Here is a 20,632-nt window from a genome sequence, read left to right as displayed (position 1 = left end):
GGCTCTCTACTCAACTTTTAAAAACTCCTAGGTATAACTATTTAAATTTTCATAGTTGTGTGCTGAATAATAACTGATATTTAAAGTTTAATTACTCACCATTACTTCTTAGAGAAAAGGTGTGTGCTGTGTCTCCAAGTCTAATTATTTCACCAGTGGATTCTGCTTCATCACCATCCCAGGAGGAGCCCAAGGCCCCAGACGACAAGGAACACCTGGAAGAGTGTCTTCACTTACTCATGGCCTGGCCTGACCACAGGGGCCCTTCCAGTGAGGATCCCAAGGACTGCTTCAAGTGGCCTGCCTATGAATGCTCAGACTGGTCATCACTATGTGAGGAAAAAGGGAGACTCTCCCTTTTGCTGCTTATCTGATATATGTATGGTTGGAAAAGCAGTGTATAAAGTGTCAAGGATTAAATGTATAAGAGAAGACACACAGAGAACAATAAATATTGGTTACTTTAGGGGTGTGAAGGGAATCTGGGTAGGATATTAATTTTGTACTAAACATCCTTCTATTGTTTTGCACTTTTTTTAATAATGAAAAATTAAGTCAAGAAATTTATTTTCTGATAGTCTTCTTTAGACACATTTTTCACAGTGTGCTATATTTAAATAAGAAAGCTTTGCTTGTGCTTTTCAAACCACGACAAACTCCACAAAATAAATGATAATCAGATATTTGAAAGAAAATCTTAGTATCATATTCAATCTCTACTTAGCAGAAGTATAATCAAGCCTGTAACAACATTACATTTTGCCTAGGAAAACAGCACAAATTTAAAAACTCTGGTATTTAATAGGCAACAATACTGGTTGGTGACTACTGGGCAGTCACCCAGCACTTTTATACTGCTGGTGGGTATATAAACATTCACAGCCTTTTTGGAAAGTAATTTGGCAACTTTGAATCACCCTATATCATTCATAGTCTTTGACTTTGAATACAGCTTAAATATATGAGAAGAAAAATTAAAGCATGTATCACCTTAAAATGTAAATATATATTAAAAAACTACCTCTACTGAAGAGGAATGGTTTAGTAAATTATGATGCACCTATTTGCATAGTATGTTATACAGTGATTAAAAATGATTATAAAGAGTTTATCAAGTTAGGAAAAGACTTGATGTGTTAAAACTTTAAAATTTAGCAAACAAAATTATACACACAATATGACTAAATCCCAAAAGAAAAATATAGTTAAAAAAAAAAAAAAGACTAAATTACAACAAAATGTTAATAAGCAGTTACTCAGTTCTGAATGATATAGTTCATCTTATTCTTTGTTTTTTGCTTCTTTTTTACTCCAAGTACTTTCCAAGTATTCTGCAAGGAACATAAATTGTTTTGGTGATCAAGGAAATGTTTTAAATTAAGTAGGCAGTTAATGCTGAGATTATACATAGCTCAAGGTGCTTAAAACTCTCTCAGGGAGGTTTAAAACATGAGAAGTTAGTAAAATTCACGTTAGCTTTGTTTTTTGCTGCCATTCTGGTATACTGTGTGCCAATTTTAATTCTTAGAAGAAGGAAAAGCATAACTTGTTTTGATTAAACTCACAGACATTGAGAGCTACCTCTCAAAAGAAACTCTTTTCCATGATGATCTGGATTCTTTAGTATTTTCTCGATCTTCCAAAGGGTCTCCTCGATGGGATTCTTTAGAACCCTGTCCAGTTTCACCTGTTTGGAACAGATAAAAACAATACCAAAAAAAAAAAGAAAAAAAAAACCACCTCAAGTTAAAAAAAGAAAAAACAAGTTAATGCAATTATTTCTCTACAGGGCAGGCACAGAAGTAAGGACAGCAAAATACCCTCAACCCCTTACTGGTCAACTAGGCTCCTGTGAAAGTGAAGTAAGAACCAAATCATTACTTGCAATGAGCATGCATTACCTGGGTAACAAAGAAGCAACACACGTGCTGCTTTCTAAGAAGAGTCTACACTTGTACTAGCAGTGTTTTCTTCTTTAAGCTAGGTGGTAGGTTCATGTATTCTTTATACCTGTCTGTAAGGGATGTCTGAGGCAGAATGTCTAGGGTGTAGCTTCAGAAAAACATGGCCGTGTCAGCCTAACTCAAGCTCCAAGACAATAATGCCCTAGCCGGAGAGAGAGACCACATTAAGGTGTGGATGAAATTTTCCCTAAGACTATCAACCTTGGAAATTCCCTGGTGATCCAGTGGTTAAGACTCTGCCCTTCTGTAGGGGTTCATCCCTGGTCGGGAAACTAGGATCCCACATGCCATACTGAGTGGCCAAAAAAAGAGAAGACTATCAAACTTTTTTCTACCCCAACATACTAGAGAAATACATTTTCACAGTGGCAGTAACTGAGCGAGTGATTTCAAGAGGTATGTGGGTGAAATCTCCTACTTCAGATCTACCCGTCTGCATATTCTCATCCCACTTCTCACTTTTTTCTATTTCTATATTCACCAAACAACATTTTAACAAGTTAGTACAATTAACTTGTTCAACAAGTTAGTACAGAGTTAGTCAATATTCATTGTGTAGTAACTCTGGGCTAGGCTCAGTACTAAACCATTTATGTGTATCTATTAACCTTTCCTACAACCGTGAAAGAATTTCCGATGGAGAAAACTGAAGCTTAGAAAGGTTCAGTCATACAGTGAGGGTGGAGATTTAGTCATACAGTGGGCAGCAGCACTGAGTCCACAGTTTGCCTTTAATTTCCTTGTTCTGCAGTGGTAAAGGATAATGCCAGCTCAGAAGAAACTGCCCTATACCTGACTTGACTAGTAATAAATATTTCCTGCTATTAATTGGCATTTTGAGATTCTGATCAGCTCCAGGTAGTCCTGCTGTATAAATCTGGACCCGCAAAGTTGAGAACCAGACTTCAGAAAACATCCTCCAACTCCATCTGAGCAACTCCCTCCTAGCAGCAGTAAGCTCACCACAGCCTCCTGCCCTCCCCTGGAGATTCCCCAATCAGCATGTCATCTTTTACCAGCCTCACATATAGGTATCTCTCAGTTCTGTCCTCCTCTCCATCCCCATTATCATCCCCCACTACCTGTAATCAAGTACTATGTCATAAAAACTGCTGTCTCTAGGAGGTTTCAAATCAATCAATCTACTACAGGTAGTCTTCTTCCTCTTATTTTTGCTGCTAAAATGACTAGGAAACCATAGAGCATCGAATACCTGTGGCAGCCTTGAATTAGGTCAGGTTTTTTTTGCATGTCATTCACTCCCTTCCAGTTCTCTTACAATGCTTTTTATTGTATGTACTTATGGTAGTCTCCCTAACTTGAGTATAGGTTTATTTGAGAGCAATAAATATGGCATGCAGCTTTGACTCTTCCCAGTGTTCCTAGGTTGATATTTAACATATTAATATATTACACACTCTGAAGTTTTCTGAAATTAAAAGAAATATACAGTATGGGGCATCCTTCAAACTTTCCTTCTATGCCTTATCTCTATATGCTTTTAAATCTTTTCAGCAACAAAGATAAAAGAAAACTATCTCTAAAGAACTTAATTTCAGATGTTATAATCATGTCATAGGTATCAGCATCAACAATGTGAGAATTAGAAATCATGAGCCTGCCCCCATTTTTTGTCTTCATTTGTACTAGAATTTATATAAATTGCTATGGCAGCTAAAAACTTGTTTTGGATAACTTCACAATAGTAAACCTATTCTGAGTCATATATTATTCACTGTATATCAATGTTGGTGTTGTTCAGTCACTCAGTTGTGTCTGACTCTTTGTGACCCCATGGACTACAGCACACCAGGCTTGCCTGTCCTTCACCATCTCCTGCAGCTGGTTCAAACTCATGTCCATTGAGTCAGTGATGCCATCCAACCACCTCATCCTCTGTCATCCTCTTCTCCTCCTGCCTTCAATCTTTCCCAGCATCAGGGGCTTTTCAAATGAGCCGGCTCTTCGTATCAGGTGGCCAAAGTACTGGAGCTTCAGCTTCAGCATCTGTCCTTCCAATGAACATTCAGGACTGATTTCCTTTAGGATTGACCGGTTTGATCTCCTTGCAGTCCACGGGACTCTACCACTCTCACCACTCTGTGGTGTTGGAGTCTCTAACACCACAGTTCAAAAGCATCAATCCTTTAGCACTCAGCCTTCTTTATGGTCCAACTCCCACATCTATACATGACTGCTGGAAAAACCATGGCTTTGACATGGACCTTTGTTGGCAAAGTAATGTCTCAGCTTTTTAACATGCTGTCTATGTTGGTCATAGCTTTTCTTCCAAGGCAAGGGTCTTTTAATTTTATGGCTATAGTCATCATCTGCAGTGATTCTGGAGCCCAAGAAAATAAAGTCTGTCAATGTTTCCATTGTTTCCCCATCTATCTGCCATAAAGTGATGGGACGGGATGCCATGATCTTGATTTTTTTGAGCGTTGAGCTTTAAGCCAGCTTTTTCACTCTCCTCTTTCACTTTCATCAAGAGGCTCTTTAGTTCCTCTTTGCTTTCTGCCATAAGGGTGGTGTCATCTGCATATCTGAGGTTATTGATATTTCTCCTGGCAATCTTGATTCCAGCTTGTGCTTCATCCAGCCCAGCATTTCACATGATGTACTCTGCATATAAGTTAAATAAGCAGGGTGACAACATACAGCCCTGACGTACTCCTTTTTCAATCTGGAACCAGTCCATTGTTCCATGTCCAGTTCTAACTGTTGCTTCTTGACCTGCATATAGGTTTCTCAGAAGGCAGGAGAAACCTGTATGCATTTTGTACTATTGATCAATCCAAACTGGTAAGACATAGAGGTCCTTCTTTTTTTTTTTTTTCCAATGATAGGTAACAGTGCATGAAAACCTCTAAGCACCTCTTTTTTTAAAAATTTATTTTATATTATCTGGCTGCATTAGGTCTTAGTTGCGGCACCTGGGATTTTCAATCTTCAATGCAGCCTGTGGGACCTAGTTCCCTGACCAGGGATCAAACCCAGGCCCCTGTATTGGGAGTACAGAGTCTTAGCCACTTAACTATCAAGGAAGTCCCTAACTTTCTTCTGTACTATTTCTTCAGGATAAATCCCTAGAAATGGGATTTATGGAGTCAAAGATTATGAATAACTCCTATACACTAGTGATCCAGTTTAAATATAACCAGAACACTTTTGGAAAATATTAATAATTCACCAATAAAAAAACATAAAATCAAGATTTCACACAACAAACTGTTACAATTTGGGGAACTGAATTACCTGAAGAGTAAAATAAATATTCAAGCTGTCACAAACCTAGGTGTAGGCCAAAGACAGAAACATAACAACTCTTTCTGTTGATGCCTTGGCAATATCCAAATTTGTACAAAAATGGCAGTTCTGACATGGGAATTACTGAGTAAGGAATTTCATGTAATAACAGGACCATAAGCAATTTTAACTAGATTTAGCTTCTTATTATATACTAGCTTTGAAGTAATTTATAAGCAATACCCAAGTTGACAAAGGATGTGATGATTGGATAAGAGTTTTCAACCACTTCAACAGTGAGAACTGAAATTTAATTTACAATTAAATTTGTCACATACAGTGTATTAGTGATTCTAATTCCTAAGGAAAAAAATAGGCAAAAAGATGAAAAGGGAGATAACAGAATATAAATCAAGCCAAATTTTATTCTTAAACTTACTTTTCTCGTGAGATGTTTCACTGATGTGTTCTGTAAGATACTCCAGCAACCCATCAAATATTTCTAGAAGATTCTTAATAGATTCTTTATCTCCTTTCACTATATTTTCTCCTGAACACAGAATACAGAGCTATTAAAAAAAATTGACCAAGAAATTGAAAGCCTCATGAGTTTGAAATGGATATACTAGTGTAAAAATAGTGTTCAGGACACAGGATTATAAATTAACTCAAGAAAAAATGACAGTATAAACATTAAAAATATCAATTTCCTAAAAAAAAAAAAAATCAATTTCAGGACTACCAGAAAAATGGTAGTCCTGAACATTATGGGTGATAATTCATTGGTATAGTCCTTCATTTATGAAGAAGCAAAGTAAGTGAACTTCATCCTATAAGATTTATGCTAAAGTATAAAAACAAACAAACAAAAGTATAAAACAACTAAGCCGAATTTTATTAGCCTGGTGAATATGGAATGATGGTGGTGTGACTTGTCTGAAGACAACAGCAGTAGAGAATATAAAACAAAAACAAACTTCAGATACCTTCATCAGGAATTCCTAATTTTTAAAATTTGTTAACTCCTATTCACTTACTACAGGTTATACCATTTTTTAATTAAAAACTGAGCCAGTTCCCTGCACATAAAGCTCCTTTTAATCTCACCTTACCCCCAACTCTCCAGCCTTACCTTCCATTATACCAACTTAATACCTAGAAACTAACCTTTAAACAGTCTCCAGCACAGTACCTGGCTCAAATAGATTTTTAATAAATGTTAAGCTGAAATGTTGACAAGAAATGGGCTGCAAAATCATGAAAATTTGACATGTTTAATATCACCTAAAATGGACTCTGAGCAACCTGAGGTATGGATGGAACTTAAAACTCCTGAGACACTTGGGCTGTCCTTTGGGAGATTAGATTTGGCATGAATTCTAACAAGTATGGGAGAGGTGGAGTGGAAATTTGCTATTTGAGATCAGTCATTCATAACCTCAGTCATGATGCAAAAAAAAAAAAACCCAAAAAAACTAAACCAGAAATATGATGTTTTACAACACTCCAGTAAAGACAATGTTTGATAGTTTTTTTTGTTTAAAACAACTGAACAGAAATCTTAAGCCCTGTTGTTTTTTTTTTTTAAGCCCTATGATTTCTGGCTTAACAAGATACACAAGCATACCCCAAGGACATATCCAAGACTTCTGGTTTCCAGGACGGGGAGCATACTCTGCCAACCCAGCAACAAGACTGCCCGCGAGAATGCAGTGCTTCAGAGTGTAGGAGACACTGCTTTAAACAGCACACGAGGACTAAAAAGCTGCTTTGCAGTCTACTGGAGGAGGTAAGCAGTTTTGCAACTTTCTGTGGGGTGGGTATGAGTTGTCAGAGGCAACACCACACACCAGAAGTTCTATACGCAGACACAGTCTTGGTATGTAGTATGTTTATATAGTAAACATAAATACCAAAAATTGCCCAATTGGGAGAGAAAGCCATTTCCAAAGAACAGGGAAGTCCCAGCACTCTCTCTCAAAATGAATTTTCTCCAAACTAATTTACCACATTTACTCACCTTGAACTACACTAAAAAACTTAAAGACAGTATTTCTGTAAAATGTTGCTATTACTACCAAAATAAGATATAAATGTCCTATCCTGACTAAGATGTATCTCTTTTAACGACTGTCAAAGAATGAAACAGTATACACTTTCTCTTAGTGATTCAGGTATAGTTTCAAGTCTCCAGAATTTCCTCTGTTCACTAGCCTGAAATAACCCTCATTTTCTATCTACCAAAACAGAGATTTACAAATGAAATTGTTATGTTTGGCTTTTGAATGTAAGCATGGATACTGTTTTGGAAAAAGGCTGAAAAACAATTTACAGTTTTATTTATTCTGAACAGGTAATACATTCATATGGTTCAAAATTTTAGAAGTGCAAAAGGTATAAGATGAAAAATCTCATCCCACCCTTGTCCAGTTCATCTCATTGGAGTTAAATTTCTTACATGTACTTCTACAGAGTCCTTCTTCATTCAATCAACTTCTGAATATAACTTCTGAATTTTTTACAAATAGCATATTCTGCAAATCAGCATTATAACTACATCATATTTTTCTCGTTCAATATATATTACAGATCATTTCATGAATATGGAACACTGTATTGACATATAAAGAGCATCATCAATTATCTTTTATAGCTGCAGAGTAGTTCCCTATAAGAAACTATAGTAATTTATTTAACCTGTCCCTATTAATGGACACTCAGGTGTTTCTAATTTTTAGCTACTATAAACAAACAATGGTAGCTATATAGTAACAACAAAACACAATTCAAATTACCAGCTAGGATTCTGAGACCTATCCCAAACTCAATGTATGACTCTCCTGGAAAAGCTTTTATGGATGCTGTCTTAACTATACCAGTGAATTGTCTTGGTTCAGTCTTGCTGTTTGGTCTATTTCACAACCTTACTCATTTGGTAAAACAAGGCTGAGTTCTAGCCAAAAAAATATTTTAGTAAAATGCAAAATTATCTGATGATTAAGTACATACCAACCTGTTATGTGAGACAGGCTGACCTGTAGGTAATCCAAAGCTAGCGAATCAATCACTGCTTGCACATTGTGAGCTTCATCCTCTTGATTCCTGGGAATAGCTACGAGATCTGTGGGGAAAAAACTATGTAACTCTGCATCCTGTGCAAGTCCAAGTTTTCATCTAGCTGTCTCTGACCAGGCCTCTGAGCTATGCCCAAACAGAGTGGGCCATAACATACGGATAAACATAGTCTGAATTCCACAAAGTAGAATCTTTTTTTTTTTTTTTCAAAGTAGAATCTTTATTGGTTGAATATATAGTCAATCAACATATATATGGAGAAGGAAATGGCAACCAACTCCAGTATTCTTGCCTGAAGTATCCATGGGCAGAGGAGCCTGGTGGGCTAGTCCATGGGGTCGCAGAGAGTCGGACACGACTGGGTGACTGACACACACACGTACACAGCACATGCTCCGTATGAACATGCTCCGTAATAAGGGCCACGCTGAAGAAAGCTAAAGAGATCCATAAACTCCAGGAGCTGCTAATACTCTAACGAGAGAGAGAACCTGTGAGGTGGGACTTTAACCCATAACCCTAGGCTGTTTTCCGTGAGAGGGAAAAAACCCGTAACAGGTGTGAAAGGAGGATTCATATATGTGCTGTTGAAGCAAGCTATTGGGAATTACTGGCATAAAGGCTTTTAAGATCAGTATAGATCAGAGCAGAAAGATTTTAACAACAACTTAAATTTGGAGTTTCTCCTCTTGTATTGAGGAAGATAAGTGTCTTGGGGAAGGATGAAATGAGTATTTTAAAAGACTGATTCAATAACTACATGCCTCTGTACTCTAAAGAGACTAGCATCAAAGATACCAGCTGGAGGCTATCCCATTATTCCAGGAAGTGATGAGGGCACTGACTCATAACAATGGAGGGAAGAGGGACTGTACAGAGCTTTAGTGCTTAATGGTTGTAAACAATATAAAGATACAGAGGTAGCAGAGCAATCTGTGGATAAGGACTCTGAGAGACTTAACCAGGAACACAGTACAAACAATTCTTATCCATAACACTGGTTAAATACCAAGACTCAACAAGTCTTCAAATTCCACTCAATTTTAGAACCCATGAAGGTACATTTACAGAGAAGGTGTGACTTTCACACGACATTATGAATGATTAAACAGTTGATGACCAAGGCAGTTACTATAGGTGGGTCTCCTAAGACATTCATTAAGACAATGAATGCTATTATTTAGATAAAAAGAAGATACAAAGAGAAATCTCAAGATTTTACATGTAAGATCTAACTAAAAAAAACTAGGAAAAAAAAAAAGGCACTAGAAATGTCTGGCCTAAGATATAGACACTATTACTTCTGCTTTTAAGTATCCTTACCTGGTACCTTTTCTCCCAAAATGGATTGATAAAGAGCAATAAAAACATTAGCATCACAGTCTTCTAGTTCTCGAATCCTCAGGTGTATGTGACATTTCAAAAGAAGATCATTGGCAACAGTTATCCACTCTTTTGGGAAAGGAAGGAAAAGATTAGTCCAATACTAGAAAAAGTCAAACACATTTCTTTAAAAAATAACCTCCACAAACACAGACACCAAATTCAACAGAAGATAAGGAATTTGATTGTTAAAGAATTTCGAAGACCCTCCAAAGTGATTTTTTTCCAATTAAAAAAAAGTTTTGTTGGCTACACCCTACAGTATAAGGGATCTTAAATCCCTGAACAAGGATCAAACCTGCATCCTCTACGCTGGAAGGTGGAGCCCTAACCACTGGTCTAGGCGTGATTTTTGAAAAGCTGTATTTAATTTCTTGGGATGACTTCCAAAAAGCTGTAATTTCAATTTAGTCAAAACTAGGGACTGGGGGCAGGAGGAGAAGGGGACGACAGAGGATGAGATGGCTGGATGTCATCACCGATCCAATGGACAAGGGTTTGAGGGGACTCCGGGAGTTGGTGATGGACAGGGAGGCCTGGCGTGCTGTAATTCATGGGGTCGCCAAGAGTCGGACACGACTGAGCGACTGAACTGAACTGATGATGCAAATTCAATTTTCACTGCTGCAACCTAAAATCTTAAGTTACTTACCACAGATCTCATTTTACTAACCATAGGTAGATGTTTTTTCAACACATTTACAAGTAAACAGGACGTTACAAACAAGACAGTTTGTTAATGATAATCTCAGGCTACTAGAAACTAATTAATGGATGTTGCTTCAAATTCCCCATAGCATTAGTCATGTTTTTAACCCAATTATCTTGTGCAAGTTGGAATTTCTCTGCTGCCCAAATAGGTGATTAGCCTAGGCTGTGAAAAACTAGAGTAATGGCACCAACACTATTGCATTTGTTAGTTCTATTTTTAATTATACTTGACGTATATGAAAAGAGATATGGGAAATTCATAAAAACGCCTTTAAATTCAGAGCTAGCACATTACTAACCCTATCGAAGTTTCCTGTGTATCACCCCTCCGTTGGGATTAGCCAAATTATTTCAAGGGCTTCTCAACCAAAGGTAATTTAGCAAACCTGAAACACTTGTTCCCTGAAATAACTGGCGATTAAGGGGCAAGTTCTTTTACTGTGCACGTTATCTTCAGCATGTTCTAGAAATAAACGTGTATGTGTGGGAGTGTCAAGGCACGTTATCCCCCTCTCCCAGTGCCCATTACCTACAGCAGACCAAACCATGACAACTGGTTTGAACGCTGTCTTGGAAAAAAAGATGAAAGCGTCCTAGACAACCCAATCAGCTCGCTTTTCCAAAAACGGCTCTACACAAAGCCAGTAACCGTAGAAAGCACTGAAGCGGGAAAATCCACCACTATTCTGCTTTGGGATGACAACAAGATTTTTAGAGCGCTAATACTCAGTCTCAGGCCCCGCAATGCAGGAGCAGAGGGCACATTCCCTAGAAAATAACAGTCTAGGGAAAGACATTTTCTGATCATTTACAGCCAACATGCCCGCGTGCTGCAGGCCTCACCACAGGGCCCTTGTCTCCCCGCCCCAAATCAAGCTCGACAACTTCGAATGCGCCAGGGAGCGGGGCTGAGAAGCCCCAGCCAGAGAACCCGCCAACTACGACCGGGTTGTCTCACGAGCCCCGCCGGCAACCCAGACCCACCCGAAGCCTCAGATAAGCTGGGGAGGAGCGTTCAGGACTTGGACTGAAAAGGGACTTGAGCGCACACACAAACGGGGCTCCAGGCAGAGACTCACCAGCCTCTGAGCCGGCCATGTCGCGGAGGCAAGTCGCCGCCGGACTCCTAGCCGGGCGCGCGCGCGGGACGGCGTCCTGAATGGGCCGCAAGGCGCAGACCCAGCGCTGACAGGAAGGGAAGCAAACAAAAGTGCCGGGAAGGGGTGCGGTGAAAGAGGGAGGGACGTTAAAACGGCTTCTCGCTGCTGATTGGTCACGGCGGGAGCACTTCCTCTGGCAGCACGTGCCGAGGTGGCGGTTTGCGAGCTCTAGATACCATTTTTCACCAGCCAGACCGCGCTCAGGGGTCCTGGGGTGGGTGGGCTTGACAACCCGTGTCACCCAGCAGCCCCGGCAGATTTCCCGGGGGCATTAGCACGGCACTTCCGGTGAGCTATTTCGTCTTGTACTCCTCCGCCGACGCCAAATGGGGAAGTAGTGCGTCCCGCTCACTCGGTGGGCGGGGGCAGCCACGTGACAATGGCAGGCTCCGCCTTCCTGTTGCCCCTAGTAATGGGCGTAAAAGCTCTTTGGAGACGTAAACATCTCCAAGGGGACCGAGTGGGTTGACCAGGGCTGGGCGTTTTATTGTCTGGGCTAGACCTGGAAAAGGACGCAGTGGTTTCCCTGAAGTGTGAAAGACCAGAAAACGGTGAAGTCAAGAGAGTGCAGGCTGAGGCATCCCAGTGGGACGGCGAGGTGGGGGTAGGGCAGGTCCCATCCTTGAAAGGGGCGAAAAATCGGCTAAGGGCCCGGGGGGGAGGGGCGAGAAAATGGCGAATCCCGGAACGCCGGCAGGCGTTAATACCTCTGCGCAGGGGCGGAGTGATTAGGTCATAGAGCGGCTCCCAGCATTCTCTGCGGCGGAGGAGGCGGGCCAGGCTATAAAACCGGCTGCCGGGACGCGGCCGGCACCTCATTCATTTCCACCGGTCTCTTGTTGGGCAGCCTTGGGTTCTGTCATCGTCGTTCCTCCGCCGCTGCCGCCCCCGCAAGGCTTTGCCGTCGCCGGAGCCACCTCCAGCGACTCGTCGCACCCGATTCTCTCCGCTTCGCTTCCCGCCAACCGCAACCATTGACGCCATGTCGGGTTATTCGAGTGACCGAGACCGTGGCCGGGATCGAGGGTGAGTGTGGGAACCGACCTGTCAGGCCCGGTGGGTGGGGGATGGGAGACCGATGAAGGTTGCGGGGGTGGGGTGGCGGGGGGAACTCGGCTTCTAAAGACTATTTTTGGGCCTCCGCCACCGAAAGGGGCTTGCGCCATTTTGATATTTGTCCAAAACTGGAATTTTCTTGTTAACGGCCTTCAAGATTCTTTTTTGTTTGGGAAGAGGTATCGGGGCCTTGATGATTTGGCAACTGTTGGGAGAATTTCGAGCACATTTCTCGAGGAAAGGAAAGCGCAGCGCTTCGAGGCGAAGTCGCTGCTATTAGGTGTACGCTTACAGGAGTTTTACGGAATCTGGGGATTCTGTGGGTGACGAGGGGGCCGCCTCCGAAGCCGTTAATGCGGCGAGGGTTGGAGGGTGGCCGGCGCCGCGGGAGTCGGCCATGTGGCCGAGCCGTGGGTACAAAATGCCGGCGGCGGACATGGCGGCGGCGCCTTTGTTACCCCGCCCGGCGGAGGAGCTCAAAATGGCAGCGTCGAGAAAATGTGGCGCAGAGAGAAATGCGAGACAAAGGGGGAAGCGCCGCCCCAGCGGGAACGCCGCCCGGAGGACTCCGCCCGGGCCGGGACTCCTCCCCCGGTAGTCTCCGGCTCCTCCTCCTCGTTTTCCTTTCGTTATATAATTTTGCTACCTTGGTAGGAAGCCGTTTTGAGGGATCCCCCAGTTCGATTGGCTTGCCTAACTGTCCCCGAGACCACCCTCCGTGTTCTGCTCTCACTGCCTGTGTTGTTCCGCTACCTATTAAAACCAGAGCTCTTTGGTTCAGGACAGCTACTAATAACATCGGTGTTAAGCTTCTACTTTATTGGCTTTTTTAGGCGTTTAATTTTTTGCTCGTGGGAAAGAGTAGTAGCCACCAGCTGTTGTCTGTCCTTGTATCTGAACTTATAGAGCTTGGCCGACCAGTTTCCGACCCAGTAAATCCCGGGCTGTTGATTTGTTTTCAATGATGTGTACTTCGTATAACGGGAAATGAGGGAGATATGGTATTAACTGTGGCTTTTGAAAGAATGACCATCACTGAGGACAGCACTTCCACCTCCAGAGTCTTTCATTGATTTTTAGCATGTGCGCAGGAATGGTAAAAAATAAGTCTGTACATGTTTGAAAATGTAATTTTTTTTTTCCTTTAATTTTAGGTTTGGTGCTCCTCGATTTGGAGGAAGTAGGGCAGGGCCCTTATCTGGAAAGAAGTTTGGAAACCCTGGAGAGAAACTGGTTAAAAAGAAGTGGAATCTTGATGAGCTGCCCAAATTTGAGAAGAATTTTTATCAAGAACACCCCGATTTGGCTAGGCGTACAGCAGTGAGTAATTTGATGTGGTTTCTTCAGCCTGTAACTCAGTGACTTTTAAGTTTGACTAGAAATGTCTTACAAACTTAAAAGGAATGTTAATGTAGATAATGATTATTTTAGGGGTGTACTGGTCGTGTGTTTAGTTAGGGGGAGTCCTCATGAGATATAACTGAGTTTTTATAATTTGTTTTGTAGCAAGAGGTAGAGACGTACAGAAGAAGCAAGGAAATTACAGTTAGAGGTCATAACTGCCCAAAGCCAGTCCTGAATTTTTATGAGGCAAACTTTCCTGGTAAGTACTAGTTTTCCCCACCTTTTTAAAAAAAATTCTTTTCTCTTGGCATTATTGATGTTTATTTAATTCTTAATATTACAGCAAATGTCATGGACGTGATTGCAAGGCAGAACTTCACTGAACCCACAGCTATTCAAGCTCAGGGATGGCCAGTTGCTCTAAGTGGATTGGATATGGTTGGGGTAGCACAAACTGGATCTGGAAAGACTTTGTCTGTAAGTTTGGGGGACCTTTTTGAGTTATGTGACAGGTCCTGAAGAAAATGGGTTGGGAATTAAACCAGAAGTGTTTTTAATATTTAATATGACTTCGTTTTCTTTTCCCTTGTTTAGTATTTGCTGCCTGCCATTGTCCACATCAATCATCAGCCATTCCTAGAGAGAGGTGATGGGCCTATTGTAAGTGTACATATGTATTCTCTTAACTTGGTTAAAAGTATAAAGATTTGTAGACTATACAGCAAAAGAAAATTTGTGGTTTTATATATATAGTTTTCAGTGTAGGAAGGGACAAAGCTGCTTTGGGTATTGACAATGTAAATCATCTGCCAGTGTAGCAATAGTAAATTAGCACTTTAAAAGTAGAATTCAGGATTCTGCTAAAGGTGTTCCACTTTCTCTTTTTTTAGTGCTTGGTGCTGGCACCTACTCGGGAACTGGCCCAACAGGTACAGCAAGTAGCTGCTGAATACTGTAGAGCATGTCGCTTGAAGTCTACTTGCATTTATGGCGGTGCTCCCAAGGGACCACAAATACGTGATTTGGAGAGAGGTATGTAAGAAAAAAGGTTTTATTTGTCACTGATTATGCAGAAAGTTCTGGATGTCATGGTAACATTTGTGTTTAATTGAAGGTGTGGAAATCTGTATTGCAACACCTGGAAGACTGATAGACTTTTTAGAATGTGGGAAAACCAATCTAAGAAGAACCACCTACCTTGTCCTTGATGAAGCAGATAGAATGCTTGATATGGGATTTGAACCCCAAATAAGGAAGATTGTGGACCAGATCAGAGTGAGTGCCCTTTAAATGTTGTCATGTCTTCAAGCTAAGCTGTAAATTTGTGCTTACAATACAACGCCTTTTCTTTTTTTTTTTAAATCTAAAAATCTGTAGCCTGATAGGCAAACCCTAATGTGGAGTGCTACTTGGCCAAAAGAAGTAAGACAGCTTGCTGAAGATTTCCTGAAAGATTATATTCATATAAACATTGGTGCACTAGAACTCAGTGCAAATCACAACATTCTTCAGATTGTGGATGTGTGTCATGACGTAGAAAAGGATGAAAAGTAAGTGACTGACTCTGAAAACAATTTTACAAGTTGAGTCACTTTCACAAGTCATCTTAAAAGTGACTTTCAGTTGGGTGGAATCTAAATGCTAATTTGAAATCTGTCATGCTGAAAATTGTTTTGCTTCCTTAACAGAAAGAGTATTGTTTTATGGTTTAAGGATAAAGGGTAAACAGTTAAAAAGGTTAAGCAGATGTTTTCTTTTTAACTTGTAGCCCTGTGAGTAAAAGTTGGTGTTTCGCTCTTAACCATGAACTTTTTTTAAGATTCAGAATATTTTTTCTTTCAAGGCTTATTCGTCTAATGGAAGAGATCATGAGTGAAAAGGAGAATAAAACCATTGTTTTTGTTGAAACCAAAAGAAGATGTGATGAACTCACTAGAAAAATGAGGAGAGATGGGTATGTGTGGTTGTTCTCCACTAAAGCAGGTATTTATTAGAGCTGAGTTCAGGAGAAGGGGCAAAGTTTAATCAGGGTTGATAGATCTGAGTTTCAAAGATGGAAATGATCTGGTAGTATACATGTATGGGAAAGACTGTGTATACCTTGTTTCAGGTGACCAAAACAGTTAAAGCAGATGGTTAAAATCTACAAGGTTTTAAATGCCAGTCTCTTAATGTAACTTTTCTTTACTTTAGGTGGCCTGCCATGGGTATCCATGGTGACAAGAGTCAACAGGAACGTGACTGGGTTCTAAATGGTAAGTATTTAAGTGCGGGGTCCCATGCCCACCCCATACACTTGGAATACCGTTCATACTGATGGGCGGTATATGTGCCTTCTTTTGCAGAATTCAAACATGGAAAGGCTCCTATTCTGATTGCTACAGATGTGGCCTCCAGAGGGCTAGGTTAGTACAAACTCGCATTCATGGCTTGGTTTCCCAGAAGATACCCATATAATTTTTTTAAAGAAAGTTTATTGCTTTCTTTAACCTCTGCATTTTTTCTAAGTTTTTTTCATATAAAGGTGCAGTCTTTGTGGCAAGGCCTAGGCATGACAATCGGAGGACTCGAGGGGGATGGAGGACTAGTGATCGGCTGGCTGCTTCCAGTCGATTAGAGAGGTGAAAAGCTGAAAGTGTGCCAGTAATCTTCAAAAGGCAGAACATACCACCTCTGCCCCGTAAACTGTTCTCTCCGGGGGAAAAAAATGGAAGTTATCCTCACAGTTCACTGCCGTGGTATTTCTTCTGTCCCATGCTTTGCATGACTGCCATGGTACAGCATTGTTTCAAACTGTTGACTGTGATCTGTGGGTCTTTGAGTTTCAGTGAGTTTGCTGAAATGTCGAAGAAATATTTCCAAACTTCAATGTTCAATGAAATTTTTGTTCAAGTTTGAAATGGAGAGAGCAGCTTTAAAAGGTACTAAAAGCCTTTTACAAATTGGTGAGTACTGGCACATAAGATCTAGAGCAGGCGCAACTTCTCACACATAGTCAGTGGGAAAAAAAGCAGTGCTTTGAAAGTTCCTCCCTCACCTACACAGTAGTCGTCATGTCGAGACCTGCCAGAGAGAGACACATTCTCAAGTGAATCCTGGCTTCTTGGAAGCGCTTGCCTAGACGAGACACAGTGCATAAAAACAACTTTTGGGGGACAGGTATGTTTTTCTTGCAGCTGCGGTTGTAAGGTCTTGGCAAGACAAGCAGTGTGGCCAGAATTTTGAACTTCTGATAAGTGTGTAACACAAAGGACCATGTACATTTTTGTTGAAAGGTCCTCAAAATGAAAGCACACGAGGAGGTTGCTGTGAACTTTTAAGTGGCCCTACTGCGCAGAAGCATTCAGATGTCACTTGATGATCTGTAAGGGGACTTGCTAATTTGGGACTGTTAGGAAATACACACGTCCTTTTGACACGCTCCATCATTGGGTGGGTGATAAGGTATACAGATGACGTGTGCTTTTTGTTTTTTTTTTCTTCCCCCCTTTCAACCTCAATGGTATTCCTACAGGGAATGGATAACCATTTTAACTATTTTTTGCAGCCCATACCTTCTTGGGAATACAATTGTCTAACTTTTTATTTTTGGTCTGGCTGTTGTGGTGTGCAAAACCCTGTACATTGCTATTTTGCCACACTGCAACACCTTACAGATGTGGAAGATGTGAAATTTGTCATCAATTATGACTACCCTAACTCCTCAGAGGATTATATTCATCGAATTGGAAGAACTGCTCGCAGTACCAAAACAGGCACAGCATACACTTTCTTTACACCTAATAACATAAAGCAAGTGAGCGACCTTATCTCTGTGCTTCGTGAAGCTAATCAAGCAATTAATCCTAAGTTGCTTCAGTTGGTCGAAGACAGAGGTTCAGGTAAGACCAACCTTTGGTAAGAAGTGTTGGTGGGTGTGGGGGTCACATGATAGTCGACAAATCCATTTAGATGGGATTGGTGGGTGAGTGCAAAAAGAAGTTGAGAAAATACTTCTCAAATACAGCTACCACATTCTTTTCTGTTACTAACGATTGATTCCATGGAAATAACAGTTTGGCAATTTTTTTCTTGACAGGTCGTTCCAGGGGTAGAGGAGGCATGAAGGATGACCGGCGGGACAGATACTCTGCGGGCAAAAGGGGTGGATTTAATACATTTAGAGACAGGGAAAATTATGACCGCGGTTACTCTAGTCTGCTTAAGAGAGATTTTGGGGCAAAAACTCAGAATGGTGTTTACAGTGCTGCGAATTACACCAATGGGAGCTTTGGAAGTAATTTTGTGTCTGCTGGTATACAGACCAGTTTTAGGACTGGTAATCCAACAGGGACTTACCAGAACGGTTATGATAGCACTCAGCAATATGGAAGTAACGTTCCAAATATGCACAATGGTATGAACCAACAGGCATATGCATATCCTGCTACTGCAGCTGCGCCTATGATTGGTTATCCAATGCCAACAGGATATTCTCAGTAAGACTTTAGAAGTATATGTAAATGTCTGTTTTTCATAATTGCTCTTTATATTGTGTGTTATCAGACAAGATAGTTATTTAAGAAACATGGGAAATGCAGAAATGACTGCAGTGCAGCAGTAATTATGGTGCACTTTTTCGCTATTTAAGTTGGATATTTCTCTACATTCCTGAAACAATTTTTAGGTTTTTTTTGTACTAGAAAATGCAGGCAGTGTTTTCACAAAAGTAAATGTACAGTGATTTGAAATACAATAAATGAAGGCAATGCATGGCCTTCCAATAAAAAATATTTGAAGACTGAATTAAGTGGAAATGGTACTTTATTTTACATATATAATGTCATGTAAAACTTTGCTTAGATGGTCGTTTTTTTTTTTTAATCATAAAACTAAAATTGCTCCTTTCTATAATTTCGTTTTGGGAAGTGGGGAGATCAGAAGGCCCTTCTTAGTGATCTATTCCTATTGCAAGGATTAAAATGCAATTGATTTAGATTGATTAGCAGTTATAGGCTAAATTGCATAAAGGCTTTTGGTGCCTCCCCAAATCAGGTGAGTCATTTAAATAGTCTTAGAATGGTGAAAGGAGATACTAAAACAGGAAACACGTGTATAGCCCCATGCTTAACTTAGACTGCTTAGTGAGAACATGGAGGACTGTTCCTTTTGCAAATTTTTAATTTGGAAAAAGTCTTCAAATAACTTTTTGATAGATGATATTTGTGCTCCTGGCTATATTATTAATTACTGAGGCTGAGAGACTACACCCTTAAAAGATGGTTGGCCACAAGCTAAGATTGAATTATTTTCTGTGTTCTCTTACGAGGTGTAGTACAGAAAGGCTAGTCTTCATAGCCCTCCTGGGGCTTTTAACTAGTCAAACTAGGAGTCATGAATGTCCAATAATTCAGGGAGTTCTGGAGGACTGCAAAATGTTAAATAGCATGAAAGAAATCCTCGAATATAATGGTTAAGCTAGAGGAAGCCACATTACCCAAAGCACAGTGACTATGATACAGGTCCTTTTGTTAGGGTCAACATGGGTTCATTGCTAAAAAGATCTGGTGGGTAGCTTTAGGTTTAACTGACCAACTTTAATACTTCACTTGAATGTCTTCTCATCAAGGAAAGGATAGGTTTTTATGAGACTTCATTTAAATTAGTTATTGAGGCTTTAATTGGTGTTAATGCCTTACCTCTAAAATGTAAAACACGAATTTTCCAGGGACAAGAGAAGGAATGGTATTTTTAGGACTGACATTGAAAACTGATTGACCCTCTAGTAATAGTTTTCAATAGCATGATAAGTCATTCATAATGACTCTTAAAAGGAGCTTTTGGGGGTAGGTTGGAGTACTTATTACTGTTTAATGTCTAACGTGGGCCTTTTAATTTGTAAACACGGGAATGATTGTGGGGCTGTGGAAAACAAACTATTTACCTTTGAAGTAAGTTTTAAAAGACAGTCCACTTTTTAGCATGTGTGTTGTGTCCAGCCTGTGGTTGTCTTAATAAATGTGATTTTTCTCCCCATTCTCTCTTTTATTTATTCGCGTTGTAGGCCTCGTGTGTGTTTTCTGGGAGTGGAAAACACATGTTAATATTGCCCAACTTTGCTGTTAATATAATTGCTTTTCATATATACTGTTTCACTGACCTCTTAACAGACATGTTCTTGTATGGAACAGTTTTCTGAACCTGTTACAGGTTAACTTAATGTGATGAATTTTCACTGTTCTGTGTTCTCAATTCATTTGCTAGACTGTACTCAAACTGCCTTTTCCTGGTATTCTAGTAGAATACAGTAGTTTGTTCTTCCACTTGGGTTAGTCGTCTTAGCCACTTATAGCAAAGTCGGAAGTAGGACTATCATGCTTTTTGAAATCGACCGTTTTCTTTCATCTGGGCTGTACCACTTTCCCACTATTTTGGCAGTTTTTTAAGGGGTCGTATTTTTTAAAGGGGAATGTTAAGTCACAAGTATGTTTTGGAAGGGCCTTAAGAAGGGCCCGCTGTAGAACAACCTAAGTGTACACCAGTGCTTGGTTGTCTAGCACCTGCGCATTAATCTGGAGAGTTTTTAATATTACTGGGCCACTGTCGGTTTTTAAATGTTTCCGGGTGATGGGTACAAGTGGCCAAGGGCTTCTATCCGGGAGAGGGCAGGGAGGATGGCGACAGCATTTTTAGTAGAGATGCACGAGAGGC

The 20,632-nt window shown here is 40.5% G+C and overlaps 2 protein-coding genes across 6 annotated transcripts in view; one reads left to right on the top strand and one right to left on the bottom strand.

The window, feature by feature from the left end:
• The window catches only part of CEP95 (centrosomal protein 95), a 36,071-nt gene extending 24,272 nt beyond the window's left edge, over positions 1 to 11,799 (bottom strand). For 2 of the 4 annotated variants that reach the window (XM_043905056.1, XM_043905057.1), the window contains exons 1-6: positions 11,462 to 11,799; positions 9,612 to 9,740; positions 8,227 to 8,334; positions 5,653 to 5,763; positions 1,582 to 1,687; positions 100 to 215 (exon numbers count right to left, since the gene is read on the bottom strand). In XM_043905056.1, the coding sequence (XP_043760991.1) occupies positions 100 to 215; positions 1,582 to 1,687; positions 5,653 to 5,763; positions 8,227 to 8,334; positions 9,612 to 9,740; positions 11,462 to 11,480 (589 nt within the window). In that variant the 5' untranslated portion in view covers positions 11,481 to 11,799. Of the gene's footprint in view, positions 1 to 99; positions 216 to 1,565; positions 1,688 to 5,652; positions 5,783 to 8,226; positions 8,335 to 9,611; positions 9,741 to 11,461 lie in introns of those variants that run through there. The other 2 variants (XM_043905059.1, XM_043905058.1) reach the window with 2 other exon arrangements.
• Positions 11,800 to 12,221: 422 nt separating this feature from the next.
• Positions 12,222 to 18,727, top strand: DDX5 (DEAD-box helicase 5). Of its 2 annotated transcripts, none has more exons than XR_006341342.1 (13): positions 12,222 to 12,568; positions 13,753 to 13,918; positions 14,105 to 14,201; positions 14,286 to 14,419; positions 14,537 to 14,602; positions 14,833 to 14,974; positions 15,057 to 15,217; positions 15,320 to 15,492; positions 15,786 to 15,896; positions 16,136 to 16,197; positions 16,288 to 16,347; positions 16,988 to 17,101; positions 17,599 to 17,769. XR_006341342.1 is itself a non-coding variant. In XM_043905060.1 (13 exons), the coding sequence occupies exons 1-13, from the start codon at positions 12,525 to 12,527 to the stop codon at positions 18,422 to 18,424; spliced, it is 1,845 nt and encodes a 614-aa protein (XP_043760995.1). In that variant the 5' UTR covers positions 12,222 to 12,524; the 3' UTR covers positions 18,425 to 18,727. The 2 variants fall into 2 exon arrangements, 1 of the variants encoding a protein (XP_043760995.1); XM_043905060.1 differs by lacking the exon at positions 16,988 to 17,101 and adding an exon at positions 18,021 to 18,727 and having other exon boundaries at positions 17,599 to 17,823.
• The last annotated feature ends 1,905 nt before the right edge of the window (positions 18,728 to 20,632 follow it).

Source organism: Cervus elaphus, chromosome 5 (genome assembly GCF_910594005.1).
Source record: "Cervus elaphus chromosome 5, mCerEla1.1, whole genome shotgun sequence".
Classification (NCBI taxonomy): Eukaryota; Metazoa; Chordata; class Mammalia; order Artiodactyla; family Cervidae; genus Cervus; species Cervus elaphus.
The sequence above is the reverse complement of the archived record's forward strand: the minus strand, read 5'-3'. Positions and strand labels throughout refer to the sequence as shown.

Coding starts and splice junctions, on each gene's coding strand:
- DDX5 (XM_043905060.1), top strand. CDS start 12,525: ATGTCGGGTTATTCGAGTGACCGAGACCGTGGCCGGGATCGAGG. Junction 13,919..14,104: donor ATTTGGCTAGGCGTACAGCA/GTGAGTAATTTG, acceptor TTTGTTTTGTAG/CAAGAGGTAGAGACGTACAG. Junction 16,348..17,598: donor TGTGGCCTCCAGAGGGCTAG/GTTAGTACAAAC, acceptor AACACCTTACAG/ATGTGGAAGATGTGAAATTT.